Genomic DNA, 22,276 nt, shown 5'->3' with positions numbered 1-22,276 from the left:
AGTGCAAAGTTGTTAGTATAACACATCCCAGTGCAAAGTTGTTAGTATAACACATCCCAGTGCAAAGTTGTTAGTATAACACATCCCAGTGCAAAGTTGTTAGTATAACACATCATAGTGCAAAGTTGTTAGTATAACACATCCCAGTGCAAAGTTGTTAGTATAACACATCCCAGTGCAAAGTTGTTAGTATAACACATCCCAGTGCAAAGTTGTTAGTATAACACATCATAGTGCAAAGTCGTTAGTATAACACATCCCAGTGCAAAGTTGTTAGTATAACATATCCCTGTGCACTTACTATGCACTTAGTATCTGCAGACATGGGAAATCTGGAAAAACAGATGGGACGTGCAACTTTGACCACCCTAGAAAATGCCGTGCCCATATGACAACAGGAAAATACAAACTCCCTTCCTGTCAGCTATTTCACCCTGAAATGTGTCCCTCTTCAGTACAGGAAAGACTGTGCTATAACTTAAATTGCCAGGCACACAATCTAAAGGGGACAAAAAGATACAAAACATCCAGATCATGGGAAAACCTGGGTAGCCACAGCCACTCAAGAGGGAGAGGTTTTTTGGTGCCAGAAAGAAAAAAAAAAACCGGCAGGAAATGGCAGAAATCGTACACTAAATCCAGTCATTCCTGGAGTGGAACCACAGTCGATGGCCTCCACTCCAAACCAACAGATACAGATACTAATGCCGGAAAAAAAGTCCCCCCCAGTACCACCAATACCACCAGTCCGATGACATTCTTTTTTGCAAATATACAGGGTCTAAAGCCAGCAACGAACAACAAAATACCTTTCATCCGTGGACTGCTTGCAGAGGCAAATGCAATGTTCGCGGCTTTCACAGAGACCCACATGAAGGATCACTTGGACAACGAAATATGGATCCCAGGTTACAACCTATACAGATGCGACAGAGTGAACAGGCAAAAAAAAAAAGGGGGGGGGGGTAGCCTGTATATCGCAGAGTCACTTGTTTGCACAGAACTGCTTAATGCCTCAAATGATGTAGTGGAAGTTTTAGCAGTAAAGATCGAGAACCACAAGCCTCCGGATGCAACGTCCCAGCAATTCCAGGAACAGCTGTTAAAAATTGACCACTGTCTGGAAAATCTGCCAGCTCCTGCCCCCAACGTCTTGCTCCTTGGGGATTTCAACTTAAGGCACCTAAAATGGAGGAATATAGCAAATAATGTTGTTGCAGTGATAACTCCAGGAGGCAGCTCTTACGAGAATTCACACACACATACACAAGCTTTTAAATCTCTGCACAAAATTCAACTTAAACCAGAAAATAATAGAGCCTACTAGACTGGAGAATACACTAGACGTCATCTTCACTAACAATGATGATCTGATAACTTGATAAGAAATGTCACCATATCAAATACAATATATACTCAGATCACAACATAATCGAGGTTCAGACATGTATGCGCGGAGCTCCAGACCGACATAATGAGATTAGTCATGAGGGAGCCTTCACCAAATTCAACTTCAATAATAAGAACAAAGTGGGACCAAGTAAACCAAGTCCTAACCGATATAAGCTGGGAAGATAGACTAAGCAACACAGACCCCAACATATGCCTAGAACAGATTAACTCGGTGGCACTCGATGTATGCTCAAGGCTTATTCCTTTAAGAAAAAGGAGGAGTAGATGTAAAATAGAAAGAGACAGGCGCTCCCTTTACAGGCGACGAAAAGGAATAACAGAGCGGCTAAAGGAGGCCAATATATCTGAAATGCGTACGGAGTCACTGGTCAGAGAAATAGCAAACATCGAACTTAAGCTAAAGGAATCTTATAGGATTCAGGAATCGCGGGAAGAACTAAAAGTCATAAATGAAATCGAAAGAAACCCAAAGTATTTCTTTTCCTATGCCAAATCAAAGTCGAGAACAACGTCCAGTATTGGGCCCCTACTTAAACAAGATGGGTCCTACACAGATGACAGCAAGAAAATGAGTGAGCTACTCAAGTCCCAATATGACTCAGTTTTTAGCGAGCCGCTAACCAGACTGAGAGTCGAAGATCAAAATGAATTTTTTATGAGAGAGCCACAGAATTTGGTTAGCACAAGCCTATCCGATGTTATCCTGACGCCAAATGACTTCGAACAGGCGATAAATGACATGCCCATGCACTCTGCCCCAGGGCCAGACTCATGGAACTCCGTGTTCATCAAGAACTGGTACAAAGTTGTTAGTATAACACATCCTGGTACAAAGTTGTTAGTATAACACATCCTGGTACAAAGTTGTTAGTATAACACATCCTGGTACAAAGTTGTTAGTATAACACATCCTGGTACAAAGTTGTTAGTATAACACATCCTGGTACAAAGTTGTTAGTATAACACATCCTGGTACAAAGTTGTTAGTATAACACATCCTGGTACAAAGTTGTTAGTATAACACATCCTGGTACAAAGTTGTTAGTATAACACATCCTGGTACAAAGTTGTTAGTATAACACATCCTGGTACAAAGTTGTTAGTATAACACATCCTGGTACAAAGTGCTCTGTATAAATTCTTAATCTCATGTTATCATGTCGACATGATTTGTTTCCACTCTGGACACTTCATTATAATGAAAATATTAAAGTTCCTATAAATCACGAAACGGGTGGGATTCGAACCCAGGCAGATGAACCCTGCAACTCACCCGCCATGGGTTCAAACCTCACCTGTTTTGTGACTGGTTTGCAATCGAGTTATTACGATTTCGTGAGTCAGAATTCCCATATTTTTTACTCCTTATTAAAAATAAAGTAAAGGAAGATATAAAAGTGCTGAAACTTATTTTGTTTTTAAGACAACAACATCAACTTATTTTTGGAAATAAATAACGACGCCAGAGTTCTTCTTCATGTGTAATAATCCATCAGAAAATCTAATTTTTTTTTTTTTTTTTATTCGCCGGTATTCTCCCGGCCCGGGTCTTTTCCAAGTAGTGGTGACCCGGCCATGGCTCCCTATCTGGGGAGTGTCTCGAGACTTAAGTCTCCCATGGGAGGAGGTACAAGTACCTCCTCATCTTTGGGACCAAGTGTCCCCAGGCCTAGCCACATTCCCCGCCCTCACGGGGCTCGTAGGGAGAAGCTAGGCCTCTGGTCTGCCATCTACCCCGCCTCAAAGGGGCTCGTGGGGATGTCAGTCTTATGAGCTGCAATTGGTAGCAAGCTCAGGCCTCTCTTGACCTTTTCTATCTAATTTATTAGAACATCTCACATTAGTCATAATTGCTGCCAGTCAACACCAAAGAGACAATGTTGATGAGCAAGTAATAGAAACGCATCGTTGGAAATGAAATAATTATCATTAATATCACAAAACTGTTTCTTAATATACATCAAAAGTACCTATACAATAATAGACAAGAAGAGTAAAGCTGCAGCAAAAAGTGAACAATCAGCATTGAAAACACTGCGCCGTCCTGAAGGTAATTATGAGTGTTTAGCTGCCAGATCCCAAAGTAACTAACTGGCTAGAGAATTTCGAGCAACTCCGGAGAAGTAATTTTTACTGGCCGATTCTGTAACGGACAAAAAGGGTATTTGCCGACTGCCTCAGGTCTGACTGACCCGAAAATTTTAATGAATATTTGTTAATGAATATTTACAAACTAATGTAGCTGTCTGGACATGGTCCTAACTTGGTTATCATTATTATATTATATCAATAACTATGAGTAGATTCTAGTGAAAAATCAGTTCACCAAAACATCAAGGATAGACAATTTTTTCTCTATCAGAAAAATTGCTTGACACACTCATGCTGGAGGTGAATTACTTCGCGCATCATCAGGTGATGATGCTGTTACCCAGACTTTTTCTTCTGTTACTATTAACATTACTGCCGCTGCTGAAGACGAAGAATATGCAAAAGTGGATCTTGAATGAATCAGAATGGTGAACGTTTATATTCTGATCAGAATTTCATTTAATTTTACACATAAAATGGCCAATTCTGCACTTCACTAGAATTTCACTCTCCGCTGTCGTCAGATTAGGACGTAGATTTTTTGAACGTTTCAAGTTCCACTGCTGTTGTTTTAGAAGGATGCTGAGAATGGGCTCAATAATTTTGGTCATAGGTCACCTGTACATACAAATTTTTCCTACAATCTTGTCCTCTTTACGACACAGAAGAGGTGAAAATTTAACGCTCGCTGGATGAGGCGTTCTCAAGTAATGATATCTAATCAGCGAATACCTAATTATTTAATATAACTCCTTCATTTCTAAATCTAAATAAGCCAGAGTGAAGCGAGATTCTTTTGGTTGGTAGGTAAGACACATGGGCAACAGTTAGGCAACTTTATTCCGAAACGTTTCGCCTACACAGTAGGCTTCTTCAGTTGAGTACAAAAGAAAGCAGGAGCAGTAGAGATGTGAAGACGATGTAATCAGTCCATCACCCTTGTAGTCGGAGATTTGAGGTTGTCAGTCCCTCAGCCTGGAGAAGAGTTCTGTTTCATAGTCTGAAACAATCTCAGATGGGCAGCAGTTGCCTAACTGTTGCCCATGTGTCTTACCTACCAACCTGTCGGTATTGTATACCATTTTAATATGAGATTCTTTTCTTAACCTCAGACAGCCTCGTACAACGTTGCTCATGTTGCAACATGTTGCGACATGCCCCAGTGTATTTTATGCCCCCCTTCCCCTGAATTTGCAACGCTTTATCCGGCATTGGGTTTGTTCTTACGATGATAGAGAATAGTAATAAAAACACGAGCAATGTCCTACTAAACAGTTTGAATCTAGACTGAAATTTGCAGTCACACTGGCAATTATGATCTCTCGTGATGTTTCTGTAAAGAACATAGTAAGCTGTGTACTAGCACCAGTAGCGAACACAATGTTAGACCAGTATTGAAGAAAAATCTTTAAGTGGAGCAGTCATTTTGTGTAACATAGCAGCCTCCTGTCATTACCATAGATGAATATAATATCCTCTGGTCGCTTCATTGCCTAAAAGAAGTCAGTGTAAATGATCTAATTGCTGCAAACTTTGTGAAATATGTTGCCAGTAAAATTTAAGACAGCTTGAGAGTGCAAGCAGGTCTCTGGTCGCTACAATAAGTACAGTATTTTAAAAACAAAAAAGGTTCTGGATATAATCGTTTTGCTCAGGTTTCTGGAGAGTTGTAGCAGAATTTTAATCATCCTGTCCACTTCAACAGATTGTTGCACGCGCCACGAGAAATAAGACAGTTGACTGATATAGTGTGTGATGAACCTTTAAGTGCAACTGAACAAATAAACAAATCTCGCTGTCTAGAGCTTAATGGAAAATTACCTATTATTGTAACAGACATGAATGACCTGTGGTGGCCCGGTGGCCTGGTGGCTAAAGCTTCCGCTTCACACACGGAGAGCCCGGGTTCGATTCCCGACGGGTGGAAACATTTCGACACGTTTCCTTACACCTGTTGTCCTGTTCACCTAGCAGCAAATAGGTACCTGGGTGTTAGTCGACTGGTGTGGGTCGCATCCTGGGGGACAAGATTAAGGACCCCAATGGAAATAAGTTAGACAGTCCTCGATGACGCACTGACTTTCTTGGGTTATCCTGGGTGGCTAACCCTCCGGGGTTAAAAATCCGAACGAAATCTTATCTTATCTTAGATCATACATGAGGAAGCAGTTGTGATCCTTCCTGATCAAGCAGCCTCACTGACAACTCTTGGATGACAGTATTAAGGTTGTCACTGACAGCACTGTCTTTGTGTTATTCTTGCATTACACAACACAGAGACAGCAGATCACAACAGATCCGATGGAAGCCACGAGTCAAGGACCTACATCACATGACATAGATGCCACAGATGTTAATTGGAAACAACTGTTGTCAGATCATGTGTTCCCTGGTTGTGATACTGTGGAATGTTACTGTGGCATTGGTAATACTAAAACTGTAAAGGACCCTAAAGAAGGAAATTACTTGAAAAGTCTTAAGAGATCACTGGGCAGACATTGAAGATGCTGTTTAGGAATCAACAGTGTTTATTAAAGACTGCTATGGCCAGGAGTGTGGGCCAGTAGACCTGCAGCAGTGCTCCTTCATTCTTAAGTGGGTGTGACATGGACCTGCCGAGCATGAACCAGTAGGCCTGCAGCAGTGCTCCTTCTTTATGATTTTATAAGTTTCTCATCAATATTAGATAAATACTTAATGAGCTAATGAGACAACTTGCATATAATGTTCCGAAGTTTTGGGATGATGCCAGAAAGTTGTTTATATAATCAGAATATTCATTAGGTACTGATTTCGTTTTAAAGTTTTTATTTAATTTTTATTGGAATCCTTTGTTAATGCCGAACATACGCATTTTTATTATATTTAATTATATTTTTCCATTTTACCAACTGACTAGTTTCTGTGATATTCCCCGAGGGTTACCAACACATGGGAAGTTGTGTAGACGAAAGAAAAAAGGAATTGATAAGCAATTCATATTTCTTTCTCACCAGGCAGGAAATGCGTCAGTTTGATGTTAAGGTGTGTCTCATCGAGCCTGGAAACTTCGGTGCAGGTACGTAATGATGTTCCAATATATCTATCTATCTATCTATCTATCTATATATATATATACAGTGGACCCCCGCATAACGATTACCTCCGAATGCGACCAATTATGTAAGTGTATTTATGTAAGTGCGTTTGTACGTGTATGTTTGGGGGTCTGAAATGGACTAATCTACTTCACAATATTTCTTATGGGAACAAATTCGGTCAGTAATGGCACCTGAACATACTTCTGGAGTGAAAAAATATCGTTAACCGGGGGTCCACTATATATATATATACTCTTTTTCTTTCAACACACCGGCCGTCTCCCACCGAGGCAGGGTGGCCCACCGAGGCAGGGTGGCCCACCGAGGCAGGGTGGCCCACCGAGGCAGGGTGGCCCACCGAGGCAGGGTGGCCCACCGAGGCAGGGTGGCCCACCGAGGCAGGGTGGCCCACCGATGCAGGGTGGCCCACCGAGGCGGGGTGACCCAAAAGGAAAAACGAAAGTTTCTCCTTTTACATTTAGTAATATATACAGGAGAAGGGGTTACTAGCCCCTTGCTCCCGGCATTTTAGTTGCCTCTTACAACACGCATGGCGTACGGAGGAAGAATTCTGTTCCACTTGCCCATGGAGATAAGAGGAAATAAACAAGAACAAGAACTAGAAAGAAAATAGAGGAAAACCCAGAGGGGTGTGTATATATATGCTTGTACATGTATGTGTAGTGTGATCTAAGTGTAAGTAGAAGTAGTAAGACGTACATCCTACAGTCATGTAAAACAGTTACCGGCTTTCGTTATACACTCACCTGGCAGGACGGTAGTACCTCCCTGATCGATTGCTGTCTACCAACCTACTACCTAGGATATATATATATATATATATATATATATATATATATATATATATATATATATATATATACACACACAGTAGGAGGTTTTCTCTCAGATTGGTAACTTTTTTTGAGTGGGGGCTCTGCCCCCCTCCAAAATTTTGAGTGGGGGTACTACCCCCAATTTTTTTGACTGGGGATTCTGCCCCCTAATTTTGGGGACCCCTGATACCGCCCCCTACCCCCTAGGGGGCCATCAGGGGTTGTCAGATTTTCTAGGAGAGTTGTCATCTTTTTTCTATTTATTTTTCCAGAGGTGTTGCCATCTTCTTTTCATTTTTTTTTTATTTTTCGAAAATGTTGCAAATTTCTAGATTGTTTCTGCAGTGTTGCAAAATTTCCTCATTTTTCGGAAGTGTTGCCAACTTTACAAAGATTTTTCCATTTTTATTCTCTCCAATTCCTCGGATCGAGTTTTACCATCGAGTTAACGAAGTTTGTCCTCACTTTCATCCCTGCTCCATCTCCTTGGATCAAGTTTTAACCCCCCTCCTGACCCCCCCTCTTTTCCTTGAAATTATCGAATTTTTGAGTTACTCTCGAATTCTTTGGATCATTTTTTACCGCGATTTTTCGAATTTTATTTTCTTTTCCAAATTTTTTCGGAAGGTTACCTTAAGATCGAGCTCCAGCTCCCGGGTCAAGTTTTCCATATTTTCAGGACTCCAACTCCTGATGGGGGGTTTCCCTAAGATCAAGCACCAGCTCCAGGGTCAATATTTACCTCGATTTTTTTAATTTTTTTTTTTTTTAAATTCTGGAGGGTTACCCCTCGGGTCGACCTCCTGAGTCACACATTTTAGAGATATTGTTAATGGTAAACACCTACTTGTCTCAAACGGTAAACACATACATGTCATTTCAGTCAATGGTAACACAGTTGGTGAAGTTCCCCTACGGGGCAAGTGGTAAACATATTCAGTCAAGTAGTAATACCCATAGTTTACCACTAGTGTGACGTCACGGGCAGCCAACAGGTTTGACCAGGTAAACCCAGGTGGGTGTGACGTCACAGGTGACCACCAAATGGTATGATCACAAACAGTAAACAGCTACGAGGTTCAACTTTTACTCCAGATGGAACATACCACCAAATGGTATATTATGGGACTCCATCACCGGCTTCCCACATATTACAGTTACCACTAATAACTTCTCTCTCTGTGGTAAACACCTGTGTTCTTACAGGTTTCTCTCAAGAAATAATACAAATTAGAGGTGAGTATATTCTACAACTGGTAAACACCTAAGTGTTATTTCTCTCAAGAAATAATGCAAATAAGAGGCAATACAAGTAAGAGGTCAGTATACAACTGGTAACTCGAGTCAGTGGTAAACAAAGTCACTTACGTGCCATTAGAGTCGATTAATCTGTAAATACAAGTAAGATACATATTTCAGTCATTTGCAACACAGTGAAGTTCCCCCACAGGGTAAGAGGTAAGTATGTAAGTGGTAATACAAGTAAGTGGTAGGTATATAAGTAGTAATACAAGTGGTAGGTATACAAGTAAGAGGTAAGTATATAAGTGGTAAACACATACGTGTCTTTTCAGTCACTTCACTTACAAACACAGTTGAAGTTCCCTTAAGGGGTAAGATGATGGTGACATCATTCAAGTGGTAAGATGATGGTGACATCATTCAAGTGGTAAGATGATGGTGACATCATTCAAGTGGTAAGATGATGGTGACATCATTCAAGTGGTAAGATGATGGTGACATCATGCAAGTGGTAAGATGATGGTGACATCATTCAAGTGGTAAGATGATGGTGACATCATTCAAGTGGTAAGTATACAAAGGTGAATTAATACACAACTTCATTTTACAAATATTTTTGTTAACATTACACATTTCAAAACAAAAGACACATTCTCTCTAGTACACACATTTTTCTCCGTCTTTTTCGCAACTCCAACAATAAGATACATTACTTCCACGAAAAGATACATTTTCTCTAGTTAACACAACATTTTACATGCATCACAAAGGGAGGTAACATTAACACCAACACTCTCTCTCCCCGGAATCTCTCCAACACCTCACCCCCACCACCCAGTCTGCCTACCCTGCACCTCACTCTCACTATACCTACACACACACACTACCTTCTAATGATACATAACCCACCATAATCCAATATTTTCCTCACTTGGTTTTAAAGTCTACATAGACTTACCATTTTTTTCACTTACAACAACTTATAACCTTCACTCATATTTTTTTCACTCCATCCACAACAAGACACAATTTTTCATTCTCAAAGTCACAACATATAACACAGCAACACCCCAACAATCCCCCAACTTTTCAGTTATCACAACCCCCCCCCCCCACATCAAGCTAAATCACTTCACAAGTCACTATGTTCACTCGTCTCATCCATCACACTATCCATCCTCAATTTCACTTGTCTCAGTATTACATCACATTCACATTTTTCGTTAGTAATTTTTCAGTTATCTCAACAATACAACTCAGGTATCACAACTTTCACAACTCACAACACAATTGCACCATGTTGTACAAGACCACAACATCCCACAACATGGAAACTTCACTACTCTCTCAGATACGCTTCTACTGTATTAATACATATATACCACCACTCATGAGGCCTGGTCACAGACCAGGCCGTGGGGGCGTTGACCCCTGAAACCCTCTCCAGGTGTACTCCAAGTATACCTGGAGAGGGAGTATACACCAACTCTTGTCAACTCTAGACGTCTGCAGCTCAGATGAGTTCATTTATCTTTTTATATGCCTTGTGAGGGTTGTCTGTGATCTCTAAAGAGTGAATTCCAGATACATTCCCGAGCTCAGATAAGATCACAGGTCATCCCAAGGAAGCTCCTGAGGACATGGACTGTCCCATATAGACCCCACCATCATCACTAGTATTCAACCAATATCACTACTACCTCTATATTTTCTTTCAAATATTCACGCTCTACCTTCATTCTCATTAAGATTTACACAAAATCCCAATTATTTAATTAAAATTCACACAAAACCCCCATTACTTTGCTAAAATTCACACAAAATCCCCATTTTTCACTAAAATTCCAATAAAATCCCCTCATCCTCCATCTCCTTGAATGATGATCACCCTGCTTCTTCTTAATCCACATAGAGAGAGAGAGAGAGAGAGAGAGAGAGAGAGAGAGAGAGAGAGAGAGAGATAGAGATAGAGAGAGAGAGAGAGAGAGAGAGAGAGAGAGAGAGAGAGAGAGAGAGAGAGAGAGAGAGAGAGAGAGAGAGAGAGAGAGAGAGAGAGAGAGAGAGAGAGAGAGGTTCTTACCTGATTTAATGACCATAGGTCATCCCGGGAGGTGACCCTGAGACCACAAACTGATCCACAACCATAACATTATCTTGCACTTAATTTATTCTGTAGACAAACATACCACAGACTCCTTTCACTATATAAAACCATTAATTTAATCGAAGGATTTTAAAATCATTACCCACAACGTCATTCTGTTGACATATTTCTTGAAACTCAATACTTCACCTGCAGGAACTCTCAATTTTCACTATGGGAAGCCATTACCCGAGTTTTATTTATCTGGTTTCATTCTCTGTAGAGCATCTCCCACACACCTCACCCCATCCTCCTCTCACCCGCATCACCCCATCTCCCTACACCCACCCCCCATCCCCTGCACCATCTCCTCAGAACACAAAATCATGATAACCTATTCCATAACATGATTACCAAGATCTAAGATCACTCAAGTCAAGAACAGTATGATCACTAAAAGTAAGATCACCATCTACTAACACAGGAAGACCTAAGACAACCACATACAAACTATGATCACTATTAGTAAGATCACTCACAACTATTACAAGTACACTAAAATTAAGATCACTATTACTAAGATCACTAACAACTACAACAAAAGCACTATAGCTAAGAACACTAAACCTATGAACTCAAATCTCACTCAATTTTATACACATGTCCTTAATACACTTTAACTAAGATCACTAAACAGCTAAGAACACTCTTACTAAATAACAAAAAAGGCACAATACCGTGACTGGAACGATACACAAATAACCCGCACATAAAAGAGAGAAGCTTACGACGACGTTTCGGTCCGACTTGGACCATTGACAAAGTCACACTGTGACTTTGTCAATGGTCCAAGTCGAACCGAAACGTCGTCGTAAGCTTCTCTCTTTTATGTGCGGATTATTTGTGTACACTCTTACTAAGATCACTAACAACTATGACAAGATCATATGTTATACAGACGTGAATTTTGCAAGTTAAGCTTCGATAAAACCGTTAATAAGTTTGCTAGGCTTTCTCAGTATTCTTTTGACTTGTGTCTCTAGCGAAATACCATTCTCACCCGAAGTGCTCTTCTTACTGGAGGCTCACAGCCTATCTCACCTTAGTCTCTACTCCATTATCATTATTTTTTGTCTTCTATAATAATTACAACTTTGCGGTTGCCTGGACGTAAACAGGAACATCTCTCTTCGCTGTGGACGCCGACGTGGACGTCCAGGTGAAGACCATGACAGCAGCGCTCAACCAGGACCTCAGGAAAGACTACGGAGAAGACTACTACAAACAAGTGGAATCATTCATGAAGAAGTTTCGTAAGACTGGAGTGAGTAAATATACGGAAGTAATCTTTTCTGCTTTGGTTATTGTTTGGTAAAAGAAACTTTCGGATTATAGAGAAAGTGGCGTCGGGTGTGAAGGTTAACAAGAGTTGCACAGAAGAAAAGGTACCAGGAATTAGAAACAAAAAGGGACTTGTAATGGTATTTTTCAATGAAGTAGACAGTTGTAGATGTTCAATGGGGAGACAGAGGTACTTCACAGCAGTGATATGGTAGTTAGTCTTCAAGAGATGGTAGTTGGGGTTTGATGAAGATATACAGGGGAGATATACAGGGGAGATATACAGGGGAGATATACAGGGGAGATATACAGGGAAGATGTACAGGGGAGATATACAGGGGAGATATACAGGGGAGATATACAGGGGAGATATACAGGGGAGATATACAGGGAAGATGTACAGGGGAGATATACAGGGGAGATATACAGGGGAGATATACAGGGAAGATGTACAGGGGAGATATACAGGGAAGATATACAGGGGAGATATACAGGGAAGATATACAGGGGAGATATACAGGGGAGATATACAGGGGAGATATACAGGGGAGATATACAGGGGAGATATACAGGGGAGATATACAGGGGAGATATACAGGGAAGATATACAGGGGAGATATACAGGGGAGATATACAGGGAAGATATACAGGGGAGATACACAAGGGAGATATACAGGGGAGATATACAGGGGAGATATACAGGGGAGATATACAGGGGAGATATACAGGGGAGATATACAGGGAAGATATACAGGGGAGATATACAGGGGAGATATACAGGGGAGATATACAGGGGAGATATACAGGGGAGATATACAGGGAAGATATACAGGGGAGATACACAAGGGAGATATACAGGGGAGATATACAGGGGAGATATACATTTGTTCGTAGGAGTTAATTCACATAGTGTTGGTGGGAGTTAATCCACATAGTGTTGGTGGGAGTTAATCCACATAGTGTTGGTGGGAGTTAATCCACATAGTGTTGGTGGGAGTTAATACACATAGTGTTGGTGGGTGTTAACACACGTAGTGTTGGTGGGAGTTAACACACGTAGTGTTGGTGGGAGTTAACACACGTAGTGTTGGTGGGAGTTAACACACGTAGTGTTGGTGGGAGTTAATCCACATAGTGTTGGTGGGAGTTAACACACGTAATGTTGGTGGGAGTTAACACACGTAGTGTTGGTGGGAGTTAACACACGTAGTGTTGGTGGGAGTTAACACACGTAGTGTTGGTGGGAGTTAACACACGTAATGTTGGTGGGCGTTAACACACGTAGTGTTGGTGGGAGTTAATCCACATAGTGTTGGTGGGAGTTAACACACGTAGTGTTGGTGGGAGTTAACACACATAGCGTTGGTGGGAGTTAATCCACATAGTGTTGGTGGGAGTTAACACACGCAGTGTTGGAGGGAGTTAACACACGTAGTGTTGGTGGGAGTTAACACACGTAGTGTTGGTGGGAGTTAATCCACATAGTGTTGGTGGGAGTTAACACACGTAGTGTTGGTGGGAGTTAACACACGTAGTGTTGGTGGGAGTTAATCCACATAGTGTTGGTGGGAGTTAACACACGTAGTGTTGGTGGGAGTTAATCCACATAGTGTTGGTGGGAGTTAACACACGTAGTGTTGGTGGGAGTTAACACACGTAGTGTTGGTGGGAGTTAATCCACATAGTGTTGGTGGGTGTTAACACACGTAGTGTTGGTGGGAGTTAACACACGCAGTGTTGGAGGGAGTTAACACACGTAGTGTTGGTGGGAGTTAATCAACATAGTGTTGGTGGGAGTTAACACACGTAGTGTTGGTGGGAGTTAACACACGTAGTGTTGGTGGGAGTTAATCCACATAGTGTTGGTGGGAGTTAACACACGTAGTGTTGGTGGGAGTTAACACACGTAGTGTTGGTGGGAGTTAATCCACATAGTGTTGGTGGGTGTTAACACACGTAGTGTTGGTGGGAGTTAACACACGCAGTGTTGGAGGGAGTTAACACACGTAGTGTTGGTGGGAGTTAGTCCACATAGTGTTGGTGGGAGTTAACACACGTAGTGTTGGTGGGAGTTAACACACGTAGTGTTGGTGGGAGTTAACACACGTAGTGTTGGTGGGAGTTAACACACGTAGTGTTGGTGGGAGTTAACACATGTAGTGTCGGTGGGAGTTAACACACGTAGTGTTGGTGGGAGTTAATCCACGTAGTGTTGGTGGGAGTTAATCCACATAGTGTTGGTGGGAGTTAACACACGTAGTGTTGGTGGGAGTTAATCCACATAGTGTTGGTGGGAGTTAACACACGTAGTGTTGGTGGGAGTTAATCCACATAGTGTTGGTGGGAGTTAACACACGTAGTGTTGGTGGGAGTTAACACACGTAGTGTTGGTGGGAGTTAACACACGTAGTGTTGGTGGGAGTTAACACACGTAGTGTTGGTGGGAGTTAACACACGTAGTGTTGGTGGGAGTTAACACATGTAGTGTTGGTGGGAGTTAACACACGTAGTGTTGGTGGGAGTTAATCCACGTAGTGTTGGTGGGAGTTAATCCACATAGTGTTGGTGGGAGTTAACACACGTAGTGTTGGTGGGAGTTAATCCACATAGTGTTGGTGGGAGTTAACACACGTAGTGTTGGTGGGAGTTAATCCACATAGTGTTGGTGGGAGTTAACACACGTAGTGTTGGTGGGAGTTAACACACGTAGTGTTGGTGGGAGTTAATCCACATAGTGTTGGTGGGTGTTAACACACGTAGTGTTGGTGGGAGTTAACACACGCAGTGTTGGAGGGAGTTAACACACGTAGTGTTGGTGGGAGTTAATCCACATAGTGTTGGTGGGAGTTAACACACGTAGTGTTGGTGGGAGTTAACACACGTAGTGTTGGTGGGAGTTAACACACGTAGTGTTGGTGGGAGTTAACACACGTAGTGTTGGTGGGAGTTAACACATGTAGTGTCGGTGGGAGTTAACACACGTAGTGTTGGTGGGAGTTAATCCACGTAGTGTTGGTGGGAGTTAATCCACATAGTGTTGGTGGGAGTTAACACACGTAGTGTTGGTGGGAGTTAATCCACATAGTGTTGGTGGGAGTTAACACACGTAGTGTTGGTGGGAGTTAATCCACATAGTGTTGGTGGGAGTTAACACACGTAGTGTTGGTGGGAGTTAACACACGTAGTGTTGGTGGGAGTTAACACACGTAGTGTTGGTGGGAGTTAATCCACATAGTGTTGGTGGGAGTTAACACACGTAGTGTTGGTGGGAGTTAATCCACATAGTGTTGGTGGGAGTTAACACACGTAGTGTTGGTGGGAGTTAACACACGTAGTGTTGGTGGGAGTTAATCCACATAGTGTTGGTGGGTGTTAACACACGTAGTGTTGGTGGGAGTTAACACACGCAGTGTTGGAGGGAGTTAACACACGTAGTGTTGGTGGGAGTTAATCAACATAGTGTTGGTGGGAGTTAACACACGTAGTGTTGGTGGGAGTTAACACACGTAGTGTTGGTGGGAGTTAATCCACATAGTGTTGGTGGGAGTTAACACACGTAGTGTTGGTGGGAGTTAACACACGTAGTGTTGGTGGGAGTTAATCCACATAGTGTTGGTGGGTGTTAACACACGTAGTGTTGGTGGGAGTTAACACACGCAGTGTTGGAGGGAGTTAACACACGTAGTGTTGGTGGGAGTTAGTCCACATAGTGTTGGTGGGAGTTAACACACGTAGTGTTGGTGGGAGTTAACACACGTAGTGTTGGTGGGAGTTAACACACGTAGTGTTGGTGGGAGTTAACACACGTAGTGTTGGTGGGAGTTAACACATGTAGTGTCGGTGGGAGTTAACACACGTAGTGTTGGTGGGAGTTAATCCACGTAGTGTTGGTGGGAGTTAATCCACATAGTGTTGGTGGGAGTTAACACACGTAGTGTTGGTGGGAGTTAATCCACATAGTGTTGGTGGGAGTTAACACACGTAGTGTTGGTGGGAGTTAATCCACATAGTGTTGGTGGGAGTTAACACACGTAGTGTTGGTGGGAGTTAACACACGTAGTGTTGGTGGGAGTTAACACACGTAGTGTTGGTGGGAGTTAACACACGTAGTGTTGGTGGGAGTTAACACACGTAGTGTTGGTGGGAGTTAACACATGTAGTGTCGGTGGGAGTTAACACACGTAGTGTTGGTGGGAGTTAATCCACGTAGTGTTGGTGGGAGTTAATCCACATAGTGTTGGTGGGAGTTAACACACGTAGTGTTGGTGGGAGTTAATCCACATAGTGTTGGTGGGAGTTAACACACGTAGTGTTGGTGGGAGTTAATCCACATAGTGTTGGTGGGAGTTAACACACGTAGTGTTGGTGGGAGTTAACACACGTAGTGTTGGTGGGAGTTAATCCACATAGTGTTGGTGGGTGTTAACACACGTAGTGTTGGTGGGAGTTAACACACGCAGTGTTGGAGGGAGTTAACACACGTAGTGTTGGTGGGAGTTAATCCACATAGTGTTGGTGGGAGTTAACACACGTAGTGTTGGTGGGAGTTAACACACGTAGTGTTGGTGGGAGTTAACACACGTAGTGTTGGTGGGAGTTAACACACGTAGTGTTGGTGGGAGTTAACACATGTAGTGTCGGTGGGAGTTAACACACGTAGTGTTGGTGGGAGTTAATCCACGTAGTGTTGGTGGGAGTTAATCCACATAGTGTTGGTGGGAGTTAACACACGTAGTGTTGGTGGGAGTTAATCCACATAGTGTTGGTGGGAGTTAACACACGTAGTGTTGGTGGGAGTTAATCCACATAGTGTTGGTGGGAGTTAACACACGTAGTGTTGGTGGGAGTTAACACACGTAGTGTTGGTGGGAGTTAATCCACATAGTGTTGGTGGGTGTTAACACACGTAGTGTTGGTGGGAGTTAACACACGCAGTGTTGGAGGGAGTTAACACACGTAGTGTTGGTGGGAGTTAATCCACATAGTGTTGGTGGGAGTTAACACACGTAGTGTTGGTGGGAGTTAACACACGTAGTGTTGGTGGGAGTTAACACACGTAGTGTTGGTGGGAGTTAACACACGTAGTGTTGGTGGGAGTTAACACATGTAGTGTCGGTTGGAGTTAACACACGTAGTGTTGGTGGGAGTTAATCCACGTAGTGTTGGTGGGAGTTAATCCACATAGTGTTGGTGGGAGTTAACACACGTAGTGTTGGTGGGAGTTAATCCACATAGTGTTGGTGGGAGTTAACACACGTAGTGTTGGTGGGAGTTAATCCACATAGTGTTGGTGGGAGTTAACACACGTAGTGTTGGTGGGAGTTAACACACGTAGTGTTGGTGGGAGTTAACACACGTAGTGTTGGTGGGAGTTAATCCACATAGTGTTGGTGGGAGTTAACACACGTAGTGTTGGTGGGAGTTAATCCACATAGTGTTGGTGGGAGTTAACACACGTAGTGTTGGTGGGAGTTAACACACGTAGTGTTGGTGGGAGTTAATCCACATAGTGTTGGTGGGTGTTAACACACGTAGTGTTGGTGGGAGTTAACACACGCAGTGTTGGAGGGAGTTAACACACGTAGTGTTGGTGGGAGTTAATCAACATAGTGTTGGTGGGAGTTAACACACGTAGTGTTGGTGGGAGTTAACACACGTAGTGTTGGTGGGAGTTAATCCACATAGTGTTGGTGGGAGTTAACACACGTAGTGTTGGTGGGAGTTAACACACGTAGTGTTGGTGGGAGTTAATCCACATAGTGTTGGTGGGTGTTAACACACGTAGTGTTGGTGGGAGTTAACACACGCAGTGTTGGAGGGAGTTAACACACGTAGTGTTGGTGGGAGTTAGTCCACATAGTGTTGGTGGGAGTTAACACACGTAGTGTTGGTGGGAGTTAACACACGTAGTGTTGGTGGGAGTTAACACACGTAGTGTTGGTGGGAGTTAACACACGTAGTGTTGGTGGGAGTTAACACATGTAGTGTCGGTGGGAGTTAACACACGTAGTGTTGGTGGGAGTTAATCCACGTAGTGTTGGTGGGAGTTAATCCACATAGTGTTGGTGGGAGTTAACACACGTAGTGTTGGTGGGAGTTAATCCACATAGTGTTGGTGGGAGTTAACACACGTAGTGTTGGTGGGAGTTAATCCACATAGTGTTGGTGGGAGTTAACACACGTAGTGTTGGTGGGAGTTAACACACGTAGTGTTGGTGGGAGTTAACACACGTAGTGTTGGTGGGAGTTAACACACGTAGTGTTGGTGGGAGTTAACACACGTAGTGTTGGTGGGAGTTAACACATGTAGTGTCGGTGGGAGTTAACACACGTAGTGTTGGTGGGAGTTAATCCACGTAGTGTTGGTGGGAGTTAATCCACATAGTGTTGGTGGGAGTTAACACACGTAGTGTTGGTGGGAGTTAATCCACATAGTGTTGGTGGGAGTTAACACACGTAGTGTTGGTGGGAGTTAATCCACATAGTGTTGGTGGGAGTTAACACACGTAGTGTTGGTGGGAGTTAACACACGTAGTGTTGGTGGGAGTTAACACACGTAGTGTTGGTGGGAGTTAATCCACATAGTGTTGGTGGGAGTTAACACACGTAGTGTTGGTGGGAGTTAATCCACATAGTGTTGGTGGGAGTTAACACACGTAGTGTTGGTGGGAGTTAACACACGTAGTGTTGGTGGGAGTTAATCCACATAGTGTTGGTGGGTGTTAACACACGTAGTGTTGGTGGGAGTTAACACACGCAGTGTTGGAGGGAGTTAACACACGTAGTGTTGGTGGGAGTTAATCAACATAGTGTTGGTGGGAGTTAACACACGTAGTGTTGGTGGGAGTTAACACACGTAGTGTTGGTGGGAGTTAATCCACATAGTGTTGGTGGGAGTTAACACACGTAGTGTTGGTGGGAGTTAACACACGTAGTGTTGGTGGGAGTTAATCCACATAGTGTTGGTGGGTGTTAACACACGTAGTGTTGGTGGGAGTTAACACACGCAGTGTTGGAGGGAGTTAACACACGTAGTGTTGGTGGGAGTTAGTCCACATAGTGTTGGTGGGAGTTAACACACGTAGTGTTGGTGGGAGTTAACACACGTAGTGTTGGTGGGAGTTAACACACGTAGTGTTGGTGGGAGTTAACACACGTAGTGTTGGTGGGAGTTAACACATGTAGTGTCGGTGGGAGTTAACACACGTAGTGTTGGTGGGAGTTAATCCACGTAGTGTTGGTGGGAGTTAATCCACATAGTGTTGGTGGGAGTTAACACACGTAGTGTTGGTGGGAGTTAATCCACATAGTGTTGGTGGGAGTTAACACACGTAGTGTTGGTGGGAGTTAATCCACATAGTGTTGGTGGGAGTTAACACACGTAGTGTTGGTGGGAGTTAACACACGTAGTGTTGGTGGGAGTTAACACACGTAGTGTTGGTGGGAGTTAACACACGTAGTGTTGGTGGGAGTTAACACACGTAGTGTTGGTGGGAGTTAACACATGTAGTGTCGGTGGGAGTTAACACACGTAGTGTTGGTGGGAGTTAATCCACGTAGTGTTGGTGGGAGTTAATCCACATAGTGTTGGTGGGAGTTAACACACGTAGTGTTGGTGGGAGTTAATCCACATAGTGTTGGTGGGAGTTAACACACGTAGTGTTGGTGGGAGTTAATCCACATAGTGTTGGTGGGAGTTAACACACGTAGTGTTGGTGGGAGTTAACACACGTAGTGTTGGTGGGAGTTAATCCACATAGTGTTGGTGGGTGTTAACACACGTAGTGTTGGTGGGAGTTAACACACGCAGTGTTGGAGGGAGTTAACACACGTAGTGTTGGTGGGAGTTAATCCACATAGTGTTGGTGGGAGTTAACACACGTAGTGTTGGTGGGAGTTAACACACGTAGTGTTGGTGGGAGTTAACACACGTAGTGTTGGTGGGAGTTAACACACGTAGTGTTGGTGGGAGTTAACACATGTAGTGTCGGTGGGAGTTAACACACGTAGTGTTGGTGGGAGTTAATCCACGTAGTGTTGGTGGGAGTTAATCCACATAGTGTTGGTGGGAGTTAACACACGTAGTGTTGGTGGGAGTTAATCCACATAGTGTTGGTGGGAGTTAACACACGTAGTGTTGGTGGGAGTTAATCCACATAGTGTTGGTGGGAGTTAACACACGTAGTGTTGGTGGGAGTTAACACACGTAGTGTTGGTGGGAGTTAACACACGTAGTGTTGGTGGGAGTTAACACACGTAGTGTTGGTGGGAGTTAACACACGTAGTGTTGGTGGGAGTTAACACACGTAGTGTTGGTGGGAGTTAACACACGTAGTGTTGGTGGGAGTTAACACACGTAGTGTTGGTGGGAGTTAACACACGTAGTGTTGGTGGGAGTTAACACACGTAGTGTTGGTGGGAGTTAACACACGTAGTGTTGGTGGGAGTCGCATTAAATTACATTAAATTATTCAGTTTGTTGTTAGCTGGAGATCATTTTCTATATCACTAACATGACTGTCCGAGCGACTGTCATTTCCTATATCACTAACATGACTGTCTGAGCGACTGTGTCATTTTCTATTTCACTAACATGACTGTCCGAGCGACTGTCATTTCCTATATCACTAACATGACTGTCTGAGCGACTGTGTCATTTTCTATATTACTAACATGACTGTCTGAGCGACTGTGTCATTTTCTACATCACTAACATGACTGTCTGAGCGACTGTGTCATTTTCCATATCACTAACATGACTGTCTGAGCGACTGTGTCATTTTCTATATTACTAACATGACTGTCTGAGCGACTGTGTCATTTTCCATATCACTAACATGACTGTCTGAGCGACTGTGTCATTTTCTATATTGCTAACATGACCGTCTGAGCGACTGTGTCATTTTCCATATCACTAACATGACTGTCTGAGCGACTGTGTCATTTTCTATATTGCTAACATGACCGTCTGAGCGACTGTGTCATTTTCTACATCACTAACATGACTGTCTGAGCGACTGTGTCATTTTCCATATCACTAACATGACTGTCTGAGCGACTGTGTCATTTTCTACATCACTAACATGACTGTCTGAGCGACTGTGTCATTTTCTACATCACTAACATGACTGTCTGAGCGACTGTGTCATTTGGTTTATCACAGTTCGACTCACCTTTGATTTACTTATGTAAAAAATAAATTTCAGGTAAGATTTACTACGTAGCTTCAAAATATGAATGAAAACAAATAAGTTTACTTGTTCTATCATTTAACTGTTTCGTTACATTTGATGTCTTAAATTATTTCTCAAGAGCAACAATAAAAAATGTATATTAATCAATTATCAATGTTTTTAAAATAATTAATGTATATTAATAATATTCCTCAGTCAAGTGACATCAGCCCCGTGATAAACTCTCTGACAGAAGCGCTGACACAGACTCACCCTCAGGAACGCTACTGTCCAATGACCGCCTACAGGTTCTTCGTAGTCTCCGTCGGTACTCACCTCCCGGAGTGGCTCTATGATGGGCTTTTAAGACTCTGATCTGAAAGAATCGTCATTATTCCATCTGTAAATTTGTTTGCAAATTTTAAATAAATTTACGAAGAATATATATTTAACATTTTAAATAAAAGAATGTTGCTTTCCTGTTTTTGGATGTAATTGAAGAGACCATGAAATAATTATATTATGGTGAAAAAATACGAAGGTAACCGATATTTTACCTAATGTGTTTAGAGAAAATATTAAGGGTTGTAACCAAGCTGTTTAGCGCTTTGAGGCATTTGTACCTGAGTCATATAAGAAACACTTGTGGATACCGTCCAAACGTGGGTTCGTATCCTGCTGACAGCGATCTTTCTGGATATATATATATATATATATATATATATATATATATATATATATATCTATATATATATATATATATATATATATATATATATATATATAAATTGGATTAAGTCAACGGTATCTGAGAGAGTTAGAACTAACGAAGGGGTAGAAATAATGTAGAAGGATCAGCTATTGAAGGAGAAGAGGGAATATAAATGCATAAATTCAAGGATTATGTGGATTAAAATAATGGTCGGATGCGAAAAGTTGGTCATAATATGTGTATATGCACCTGGAGAAGAGAGGAGTGTAGAGGAGAGAGAGAGAGAGAGATTTTGGGAGATGTTA

At 42.5% G+C, this 22,276-nt stretch overlaps 1 protein-coding gene across 2 annotated transcripts in view; it reads left to right on the top strand.

Moving 5' to 3' along the window:
• The window catches only part of LOC128696939 (D-beta-hydroxybutyrate dehydrogenase, mitochondrial), a 108,031-nt gene extending 86,325 nt beyond the window's left edge, over positions 1-21,706 (top strand). The window contains exons 7-9 of one of the 2 annotated variants that reach the window (XM_070095206.1): positions 6,501-6,562; positions 11,924-12,069; positions 21,476-21,706. In XM_070095206.1, the coding sequence (XP_069951307.1) occupies positions 6,501-6,562; positions 11,924-12,069; positions 21,476-21,634 (367 nt within the window). In that variant the 3' untranslated portion in view covers positions 21,635-21,706. The remainder of the gene's footprint in view (positions 1-6,500; positions 6,563-11,923; positions 12,070-21,475) is intronic. The other variant, XM_070095207.1, reaches the window with a different exon arrangement.
• The last annotated feature ends 570 nt before the right edge of the window (positions 21,707-22,276 follow it).

Source organism: Cherax quadricarinatus, chromosome 49 (genome assembly GCF_038502225.1).
Source record: "Cherax quadricarinatus isolate ZL_2023a chromosome 49, ASM3850222v1, whole genome shotgun sequence".
NCBI lineage: Eukaryota > Metazoa > Arthropoda > Malacostraca > Decapoda > Parastacidae > Cherax > Cherax quadricarinatus.
The sequence above is the reverse complement of the archived record's forward strand: the minus strand, read 5'-3'. Positions and strand labels throughout refer to the sequence as shown.